General features: G+C 48.4%; 2 protein-coding genes across 3 annotated transcripts; both read right to left on the bottom strand.

Annotated features, from left to right (window-relative positions):
- Positions 1-2,256: 2,256 nt before the first annotated feature.
- On the bottom strand, positions 2,257-4,367 carry LOC123137519 (pentatricopeptide repeat-containing protein At4g18840-like). Its single transcript, XM_044557307.1, has one exon. It carries the CDS (start codon positions 4,258-4,260, stop codon positions 2,716-2,718), a length of 1,545 nt encoding a protein of 514 aa, XP_044413242.1. The 5' UTR covers positions 4,261-4,367; the 3' UTR covers positions 2,257-2,715.
- Positions 4,368-4,666: 299 nt separating this feature from the next.
- Positions 4,667-10,216, bottom strand: LOC100136972 (cryptochrome-1). Of its 2 annotated transcripts, none has more exons than XM_044557306.1 (5): positions 9,420-10,216; positions 8,487-8,708; positions 7,174-7,889; positions 6,059-6,686; positions 4,667-5,003 (listed from the first exon to the last, which is right to left on the bottom strand). In XM_044557306.1, the coding sequence occupies exons 1-5, from the start codon at positions 9,730-9,732 to the stop codon at positions 4,993-4,995; spliced, it is 1,890 nt and encodes a 629-aa protein (XP_044413241.1). In that variant the 5' UTR covers positions 9,733-10,216; the 3' UTR covers positions 4,667-4,992. The 2 variants fall into 2 exon arrangements, with proteins under 2 accessions (XP_044413241.1, XP_044413240.1); XM_044557305.1 differs by having other exon boundaries at positions 6,054-6,686; positions 9,420-10,209.
- Positions 10,217-10,743: the final 527 nt, after the last annotated feature.

Here is a 10,743-nt window from a genome sequence, read left to right as displayed (position 1 = left end):
GTAAAGATTGTCAGCTAAAGTTCAGAACTAAAATTCTGGAAGTTCTGCAGCAGTATCTAATCCACATCATTGATATAGCATCCTCTAAAGTCTAACCTCTGAAGTTCCTTTAAGGGCCTAGGATAGTTAATCCACATAAACTCCAGCCATTATGTTGGAACCTTGTCTGTCTCAGGGATTCAACTTCCCCAATGTTTTACTTGGGACCTTAGTGGGGGGAAAAATATCTCCCTCCCGGAACAGAGGCAAACAAACAGTTAACTTGATACTCAAGTATATAAAAGGAAAACCAAGGTAAGCATAGCTTCTATCATGACAGCCTCTCTTTGATTCACATGATCGCAAAAACACATAAATAGGGAAGTTGCAAGATTGCAATGTCATGGACACGTTTGTTCCGTTGCACCATAGCAAAAAACAAATGAATCTTTCCAAGAAGTTTGAGTCAATGGAAACTTTCCTAAGGAATACTTCGGAAAGTTTACCCATAGGATTCAATCCCTTGAATCAAACAGCCAACTTAGGAAATTCCCTATGAAAATCCTAATGAATCAACAAGGCCCCAAGCTGAACTGAACTTCAATTCTGTTAAAATGTCAGAATGTTATGGCGCTGCTAGATGGAGGGCGCGAGAAGGCCGGCCGGGGGCCTTTTTGCCCACGGCCGGGCAAGAGGGAAGGGATTTCCTTCTTAATTCTTGCTTGATTAGATTGATACATCTCCTCTCTTTATATAGAGAGGTTTACTTGACTCTCAAGCAAGGCTTACTTGACCCCTAAGCAAACTCTCCAATTAACCCTAAGACTAATGGGCCCATTAAGCCCATTACGTACCGTAACACTACACCCCACCTGGACATGCAGCTTGTCCTCGAGCTGCAGCCTAACCAACTTATAACCATGACTCGACGCAACACAAACCTAACACCTAAAAACAAGCCTTTTACATCTTGGCTTGTTTTATTATTTTCAACCTGAAATAGACTATGACGCTTTATTTTGGACGTGCACGTGAACAGCCACCTGGATCCCATGAACACCACCTGGACAAAAGGAGTGCATGTGTATGGCTGTTGGTCTGCACCGCACAGGGAAGAGTGGAGGGCTTGCGATGGAGAATGACGAGGAGGGGTGCGCCCCCCCCCCCCCCCCCCAACCGCCGATGTCGCTGCCCGCGGGGAAAACAGCATGCCGGCCGCCCGTGGGGGAAACCACATGCCCAAGATCCCCGACGCAGCGGATGAGATCGAGGTCCTTTGCGCAGCGAAGGGCAACTTGGAGGAGCGGCAGCTGCAGACCACGCATCTCCCGCACACGCCGACGCGCTAGGAGGCCGCGTGCAGCAGCCTGCAGCATCACCGCCGCCGACACGTGGCGGGTAGCGATCCAAGACGGAAGCGGTGACGGCGACGGCAGGGACTTGATCTACTGGATGTGGACGCCCTGGGATGGCGGCGGCGCTGATGGGAACAAGGTCGTCGCACTCCTGTCGTAGGGCATCCCATACTGGGCGGCGGAGCTGACCGGCGGTGGTTGCTGCGCTGTCGCGCCGGGCGCGGCGGAGGCCTCCAGGAGCGGCGGCTGCCACTGCAGCCAGGGCTGGGCGGTGGTGGCGATGGATGGCAGCTGCAGCGAGCTGCAGCGGCCCGGCGAGCGCGGCGAAGGCCGCCTGGTGCGGCGGCTGCCACGACAGCCACGGCGGCGCAGGGGCGGCGATGGGCGGTGCAACCGAGTGCGGCCCGTAAGACCCGGCCAAGAACAGGTGGATCTCCTGGACCGCCTGGGTTAGGTCCCGCAGCACCCCGGACACCTCCTCCCAGGTGAGGACGGTGGGGGCGGGCGCGACAGAGGATCCCGGCGCGGGCAGGAGCGGGGTGACGGTCATGGTGGTCGCGGGAGGCGACAAGGTAACCGGCAGCGGAAGAGACGGGCTTGGCGGCGGTGAAGACATGATCGAACCGAAGCTAGCTGATACCAAATTGTTATGGCGCTGCTAGATGGAGGGCGCGAGAAGGCCGGCCGGGGGCCTTTTTGCCCACGGCCGGGCAAGAGGGAAGGGATTTCCTTCTTAATTCTTGCTTGATTCGATTGATACGTCTTCTCTCTTTATATAGAGAGGTTTACTTGACTCTCAAGCAAGGCTTACTTGACCCCTAAGCAAACGACCCTTATCTCTAATTAACCCTAAGACTAATGGGCCCATTAAGCCCATTACATACTGTAACACAGAAACTTTGATAAACACATGTAATGGCAGGATAGAACATAAACATCATATATCCAAGACAATACTCGAGTGGTTTGCATACATCTGATTCAAGCATACAGTAAAAAAAGAAGCATACGGACAGGTTGCAAGAAATTATTAAATGAACCTGAGCCTCATGATGGCTTTTCTGCTCCCGCCTCTTCCCATCGGAATTTAATTACAAATATGCATGCCGTAGTTAGGTGCATATTTTCTGAGCTTCTGCATCTTCAGGACAGTATTTAAATACAAAGAACTCTTGGCTTCTTGACAGGATTTTGCAGCTCTGCGCCATGTTGATTTCAGTGCGCAGCATAAGAAATCAGGCATATACTAACACATAAATCAAACATTTCTCCCCTACGGAGGTTTGTTTCAGCACAATGATGTCTCCAAGGTGGATGGAGGGTAATCAACCTCATGCCACCCAGTCAGTAAGCTCCTGACATGTCACTGTCTACAGGAATACTAACCTAGCATGGATTTCATAGACTGACCATCATTACCAACCATGGCATTGCCAGTGCCCTTGGGGACCTTGCGCTCCTTAAGGAGCCTGCGCACAGTGGCCATGTCATCCCATCTGTTTGATGCACCATATATGTTTGACAGGAGGATGTACCGGCTACCATGACGGGGCTCCAGTTCAATGAGCTTCTTGGCAATCTCCTCACCAAGCTCCACCTCACCATGGATCTTGCAGGCGCCAGCAAGCGCACCCCACAAGCCCGGATGCGGCTCCACCGGCATGCTGTTGACAAAATCCACTGCCTCCCTAACATGACCCGCCCGACCGAGTAAATCAACCATTAGGCCGTAGTGCTCTTGGAGTGGCTGGATTCCAAAGCCATTAACCATCTTGTTGAACAACCAGCGGCCCTCATCAACGAGACCTGAGTGGCTACAAGCACCCAGCAACCCGATGAAGGTTATATCATTTGGTCGAACACCAGCCATCTGCATCTTCCAGAAGAGTGACAAGGCCTGCATTTCCCTGCCGTTCATGGCGAGTCCAGTAATCATCGAGTTCCACGAGTAGATGTTTTTCACAGGCATTGCAGCAAACACCCTGACGGCATTATGGATACCCCCACATTTACCATACATGTCAACAATCGCTGTCGCGAGGATGACGCTCATCCCATTCAGCTCCCGCTTGGCATACGCATGTACCCACATGCCGTGCTCTATCGACCGCAGCAGAGAGCACGCTGAGACAGCGCTCACCAGTGCAGCCTCATTCGGCACGACACCCGTCCCGACCATTTCACTGAACACCCTCAACGCCTCCTCACACTGATTGGACTGCACGAGCCCAGTAACCATCGAGCTCCACGAGGCGGCATTCCGGCTGGGCATTGTATCGAACACCTTCCGCGCCTTGGACAGCATCCCGGCGGATGCGTAGGCGCCCAGCATCGCGTTCCAGGAAACCACGTTCCTCTCAGGCATGGCGTCGAAGAACCACCTCGCACGCGCAACGTCGCCGGCGTTGGCATGCCCGGTGACCATGGTGGTCCAGGTGACAACGTCGGCGACATCCTTTGTGTAGGAGAAGAGCCGCTCGGCGGAGGCGACGTCGGTGGCCCTGAAGTAGGCGGAGACGGCAGCATTGAGGACGTAGACGTCGCGGGCATGGCCAAGCCTGAAGGCGAACGAGTGGAGGAGGCTTGCGACGGGGAGGCTGGGGGAGCGGGTGCAGGAGTGGAGGGAGAAGGAGAGGGAGAGGTGGTCGGGCGGGAGGCGGTGGAGGAGGAGGAAGCGGAGGAGAAGGGCGCAGGCAGCGGGGATGCGAGCGGCGCGGAGGAGGGAGTTAACGGAGGTGCAGGAGGATAGGTGGCCAGAGGTGATGAGGGCGGCGTGGGCGCGGTGGAGGATGGCTGGCCTGGCGGCGGCATTGGTCGCCACGGCGGCGAGCCAGGAGGAGGGCTGGGAGTTCGCCATGGGAGAGCACTGACAGGTAGGACCGGCGAGAATGGGGCAATGTTGATCTGCCCCTCGAGTGGTCTGCATCGTCCGATGGAAGGCGGGCGGTCGTGATCTTTTACAATTTTTTTGAGGGGACGGTCGTGATCTTTTACATGCTGGTGCTACAACGACGGGCTACGCAATCTTCCTCCGGCCAGGACGGCCTCCGATGCGGCGATGCTGCAGCCGTTTCGAGTTCATACATTTTTGGCACAGCTACTGCAAAACCAACTGGGCCACCCTGCGAAATCTGCGTCAGTACCGGGGCTTTGTAAGGCTTTTGGGCCCGATTTTCCTCACTAACTGGACCAATTTTCTCTTCTTAATGGTGGAACTGCAGGAAGCTGCCCTCCTGACGAGGTTTTCACAAAATTATGCGATCTGTCCCAAAAAAATAAAAATAAAAAATTATGCGATCATCCGATCCAAATCACCACAAGTCCACAACATATAAGCAGAAAACGACGGAGAATCTGAAATTTTTGCTCCTATATCGCAGAAAAGAATAAGTAAACGACTCTTCCCCCCGAGAACAAAACCGTTTCGTCCAAGTGTTGCAACTAATTATAGGTTACATATATATAACAGATTTGACAAAAATAACCAGACAGCAAAATGTACAAATTTTTCTTAGGATGAGAGTGGGGTGCAGGAAGATCCGAGTGTTGCGCTTGTCCGCTCCATTGTTCAGCCGTGTACGTCATCCACAACCACCCTCGTCAGGCGGCAGGTCTCTTGGATGCTCTTGAGGTGTTTGTACCACTATCGGCACTGTCATCATCTTCTGCCTGCAAAGATGCAATAGTTTGTGTGTCAACAAGTAGTATCAAATAGCACATTCCTAAAAAAAAGAAAAGAAAACAAATGCCATGCATGCCGTCTGGAAATCAAACTCGGTGCTTATAGTGGATGAGAAGAAAATATCTTGAGAAATGCACAAGAAGAAATGCAAGAGGAAACGCTTTGGTCAACATTCTGCAATGAAGGCTTTTCCTTGAGCTCTATCTACTACTCCTGTCCAAGATGCTGTTCCAGTATATTACTCTACAAAACTCACAGTTCCACTAAAAATAGAACATGAACTGGAACTATGCATATCGATTGACCATGCGTCCATGCCCAGAATTAGTGTAGAAGCAGCAATGAACACTTCTTAACTACCATGTCCACCACCTAGATGATTTTGTGTGAGCTATTTTTCCCTGCTTGCAGCAAACTTCCATATCTTGTACAGTAAGAATAACATAAGCTGTCTCCAGTGCAAAGACTACAGCCGCCAGTGCTCCATGCAGTGCACTAATCAGAGGAGCTTGGCACCAGATCGACCAACAAGAATAGATACTCGAATCCGAGGCAAAGAGGATTTTTTAGATGAATCGCATCAAGTGTGCAGCTTTAACATTAATAAAGCCCCTGCCAAAGAGGATCAAAACCTGGGTTGTGGAGTTCTTTTTTTTCGAAACGGAGGCAAAAGCTTTGCCTCATCGATTAATTAAGAAGAAGAGAATTGCCCAGTTAATTAAGGGAAAACCGGGCGAAAACCAATACAAACTTAGTACTGACTAAGGTTGTGGAGTTTTGCACCTACGCATCTCACCAGACCTCTTGCAGTGCACTAAAAGGAGCAGACAAACTATAGAAACTTGGTGGCATGTATATGATGGTGTGTGTTCATAAAACCAATTGAACCTAGTTCCCTAGAGATTGACTACTAGTATTTTTGAAGGTTACAATAATGTTGCCATGGGGTGTTTGGCTGTTCGCTTAACCCGAAAAATATGGCAAGTTCATATGATCTTGTGCAACACTTGCCTTGCAAATATGATAACTGAACTTACCTTACCAACACAGTTCCTCTCTGCTTTCTGCAGGATATATTTTGACGACCCAACTAAATAACCACCAGGATGCTGATTCTGTGAGTGCACTTCGACTGAAGATGAATAAGATGGGACATTAAACACACTCCCACTGCTGGATCTTTTCCTTGATATCGGAGAGTTTGCTATGGAGCCTGTGTCTTCCATCTTTGAGGCCTTGATTACATCAACACAAATGGTCTGTTTATTTGTGCCCTTCAGTTCCTTAGGTTGTAACTCAAGATTCCTGCCATCATCAGTGGGCACTTTTCTATCACAGTGAGGAGATAGTTCCTTCAAAACAACTTTTGGGACATCAAAACTCTTGATATGGCTCAAGTTGTCTTCAACAACCTCACCATCTAATTCTGCTAGTTTTTCGGCTGTATCCAATTGCCACATCGTGGAGATGGCATCATCTAAGCACTCCCGAGCCGTGTGAAGTTCTACTATGGGCATAGGATAGTTGAAGCCTAGCTCAACACCAGCAACTTCTAGTATAGAGCTCGGTGCATCCCACGGATGATGGATCCATTCCCCTGGCATTCTAGCTAGCTCTGGAATCCAAGTTCTTACGTATTCACCATCTGGGTCATACTTTTGACCTTGAACCTAGTTTTGCATGCAAGGAAAGCACAAATGAGAAATAGATAAATCTCCCGTGAGACACAGATAGATAAATTACATGATGCTCAGGTACATACAACTAGATGCTTCTACAAAAAGGACACCATAAGGTTGACAGCTGCAAGACGGAATCATAACACAAATAGTATGTTCTGCAGAATATACAACAGCAACTTTAAGAATGGAAAATCATAGCAACGCAAAAACATCAAGCCATGAACTTTCATGCCTGTATCTCCTATGTTGTTTATAAGAAACTGTCAAGCGTGATAAAATATTCTTGGCTCACCATCTTATCTCTTTTTGAGTCAGATGATTAGCTAATCATTTATGAACTACCACATGAACAGAAGTGCCTTTAAAATCCAATTATGAACGGAGGCTACAATCTTCATTTGTGTTCTTAATTAAGATTAGCAGATATGTCAAATATGAAATGGTGCTACAGTGCTTTGATCTAACAGTTGCATACCTCTGGATTATCAAGACGACCAAGCTCGTGTCCATCAGGCAAAGACCCAGATATGTACTGCCAGCCAAGAATATCACTTTCTATATCAGCATCCAACAGCACATCCCAAAAGTACTTCATCCCCCAAGTCCACGGAATTTGTAGAAATTTCACAGCAAAGCTTGAAACTATTACTCTTATACGATTATGTGTCCAGCCAGTAGCCCATAGCTCCCTCATGCCAGCATCTACTAACGGGTATCCTGTCATTCCCTGTCTCCAGGATTTGAACCGGTCCTCGTCTGCTCGCCAGGGGTAGTGTTTCAAGTTCCCCAGCAGCGACCTTTCATGTGTGAATGGAAAGTTGAAACACAAGTAACGTGAATATTCTCGAAGACCAATTGACAGCAGGAACAAGTTAACACTCTCCCCAGCTCCGGATTTCCCCTCATTTTCCCACTTGATCTGTTGCACCCTGACAAGTTGATAGATTTTCCTTACACTCACCTCACCATAATGAAGATATGGTGACAATAACGATGTTGTAGTTCCGGCAACCTTCATTCTGTCTTTTGAATAATCTAGGAGACCATGAGACACGAAATCCTCAAGTGTCTTCTCCGCATTGCGCCAGCCAGGAGACCAAGCCCTGCTTAGCAAAGCATTGCTTGATTCCTCATCCTTACTTGATTCAAGACCTAGGTTATCAATTGAACTACTGCAAATGTTTTCTATACCTGAATGTGAAACCGAAAAATGGTAAGTATTAAAGCAACAATAGCTTGACAGATTAGAAATTGAGTATAAGATTGGATCGCCAATTACTAGACCTGTATGGCTGTATATGTGGACAAAGCAATGCTTTCTACTTTTCTAGTACTCCCTCCAAATAATGTAGTGCATATAGATTTTTCCAAAAGTCAAACACTACAAACTTTGGCCATGTTTATAGACAAAAATATGCACATTTAAAATGCCAAATGCATATCATTTGATACATCATCAGTTATATTTCATGATGTATATGTTTGGAATTGTATATATATAAATACTTTTCTCTGTAAACTAGGTCAAAGTTAGCTTATTTTGGCTTTTCAGAAAATCCATACGCACTACATTATGGAACTGAAGGAGTATAAAACAGCTTTACCTACATTATTATTTTTAAATTTCAACATGCTATTATACAGTAGCAAACTAATTCCTTAACATAGGTAAGGAAGCTGCATCACATGAAATGGACAAAAACAAGCAACAATGTTCCGCAAGTAGAGGCAAATGATAAGTGTTCAAGAACTCAAAATGATGATGCCAGGCCACTAGCCACAATCTACCTGAGACAGGCACCAACCTCCAAGGGGCAAGAGATGGTGATATATCGATATGTAATTTCATGCACTTTTCCCAATACTTTTTGAACGTTGTAAATGCAAGCCCATTCTCATCATAAACTTCCCATGGCTCATATAGCAGATCACCATTGAAACTCTGCATAGAAATTCCAAGGCCCAAAAGCTCATTCTTGATTTTGTCATCCCGCACAAGTGAAATAGGGTCTATAGCATAGGAAGTGAGAATGAATAAGATCAAAGTAACATAATTAAAAGGACAAAAAAGAGTCAGCAGTAAATCAACTGGTACCAGAATAGAGCAATTGTCGACTCGAACTAAAGCATGTACACTTTATACAAACTTTACAGGCATAGGTTTTGAGCATGAGAACACTGCTTCTGTGTTTCATAGCATCCATGTACTGTCTTGGACAGAACATATATCACTTCGTGTGAGGCCACACCATGGTGGGTTAGATTTACCCGAGGAATAATATTTTAAAAAAGTCATTGGCCTAATGACTATTTCAGATTATTTATTAGTATATGCTTATTGAAAATGTTTAAAACTCAGCTATACTGAATTTTATAGAGTTAAATTTGGAAATAAAAAAATCATGATGTGTTTCTGGTTACTGCAATTTTCTAAATATTTTACAGTATCAATTAATCCGAATTGTTTCATCATTCGCGTGGAGGATACCCTAAGCATTACGGCATTAGGAAAACTGATCGCACAGGTTGAGGAAACATGATGAATATATTTCCTTGTCAAATCAGTACTTAACAGTTAGCATAGGATATGTGAAAATACAAGTGACATGAAGTGTTATAATGTTGTCTCCAAAGGTTTGGACCAAAAGTTGCATATAGATTTGAGATGTTGAAGTATGTGACGTGACTGGCTACTAAGATAACATTGGCAGGTAAACATACCGTATAGATGATTATAGACCACTCTGGTGGCGCCGATGGAATCAACGCACTGCAGAAGGGCGGCAAGAGTAGTCTGAGCTCGGATGAGCACGAGCGGGCAGCCGAGCGCCTGGAGCGACCTGGCAAGGTGGGCAAGCGACTCCTTGAGCCACCACCGGGAGCAGCGGCCGGTGTAGAAGCGGCCCTCCTCGGCCGGGCACCATATGAAGACAGGGAGCACCGCGCCGTCCCTGGCGGCGGCGGCCAAAGCCGGGTTGTCGTCGATCCTGAGGTCCCTCCTGAACCACACAACGGTCCTCTCGGACCCGCCCATCGTGGTGGACGCTCAATCAATCCACCATGACCCGGGCCAAGAAAAGCTGCTGGCTAGTTAGCTCACCGGTCGCAAAAGGCTCTCACGAGCATTACGTCGAGCAGGACGTATGCAGTAATGAACTGCCGGTGAGGTAGCTGGCAAGTTGCAGCGAGTCGGGATCAAAGGGGAAACAAAGGCTGGATCTTGATGGCAGCGAGGGATGGACGGGGAGGCGACAGGGTTGAGAGATGAGGACCAGGACGGGAAGCAATAGTCCAAGAGCTAGTCAGTGCGAGGGAGGGACGGAGGGCACGGGGCACCAACCGAATCGCGGTCGCGGGCTGTGGCGAGGAGCGAAGGACGGCATGGGCGTGGGGCTTCGCTTTCGCACCCTCCTAGCAAGGACCAGCGGCAGTACTACGTGTTTTTATCGACTCCCCGCCCCCAGTCCCCGTGGCCATGGGGAAGGAAGAGCTAGCGGCGCAAGCGTCCAAAGAAAGGATTAGTGGGAGTGCGTGCAGACGCGGCCACGGCGCCGGGGACCGGGCTGGGAACCCATCCCTGGTTGCCACTCGATGGCCGTGACTCTTTTGCTATTTCGAGGGGCGCGGTGGACTTTGCCCTGCCTGAGCTGCCATATTTGGAGCGATCGGATCGGATCGGATCGGATCCAACCAGGCTCCCGACGCGATGATGTGGAGCACTTGCCGGCCACATGGACGTGGCTCGCGGCCAGTGGCCACCCCCTCGCTTCCCTCGTGGAGTTAATTGCACGGAAGTACCACAATTGGGACATTGGAAACAGATTGGTACCAAGTTTGGTAATTTTTACGTGTCAGTACCAAGTCTGGGGCTAACCGTTACAAAAAGATCTAAACCGCGTATAAACACGTATTGACGAGGTATCTGACCAGCGGGGCACACCTGTCGGGTGCCGACGTGGCATGTAATTTGCAAAAAAACCCACACGCGGTGGCGCCCGATCTGGATCGAGGGGCTCCCGTCGAGCCCGAGCTCCTTCGGCTCTCG

The sequence above is a fragment of the Triticum aestivum genome, chromosome 6B (genome assembly GCF_018294505.1).
Source record: "Triticum aestivum cultivar Chinese Spring chromosome 6B, IWGSC CS RefSeq v2.1, whole genome shotgun sequence".
NCBI lineage: Eukaryota > Viridiplantae > Streptophyta > Magnoliopsida > Poales > Poaceae > Triticum > Triticum aestivum.
Note: the sequence above shows the minus strand (reverse complement) of the source record. Positions and strands in the feature narration are given on the sequence as shown.

Excerpts from the sequence above, each read along its gene's own strand:
- LOC123137519 (XM_044557307.1), bottom strand. The coding sequence starts at position 4,260 with ATGCAGACCACTCGAGGGGCAGATCAACATTGCCCCATTCTCGCCGGT.
- LOC100136972 (XM_044557305.1), bottom strand. The coding sequence starts at position 9,732 with ATGGGCGGGTCCGAGAGGACCGTTGTGTGGTTCAGGAGGGACCTCAGG. Across the intron at positions 8,709-9,419 it reads GGTCTATAATCATCTATACG|ACCCTATTTCACTTGTGCGG; the intron begins GTATGTTTACCT and ends CCTATGCTATAG. Across the intron at positions 5,004-6,053 it reads AGAGGAACTGTGTTGGTAAG|GCAGAAGATGATGACAGTGC; the intron begins GTAAGTTCAGTT and ends GCATCTTTGCAG.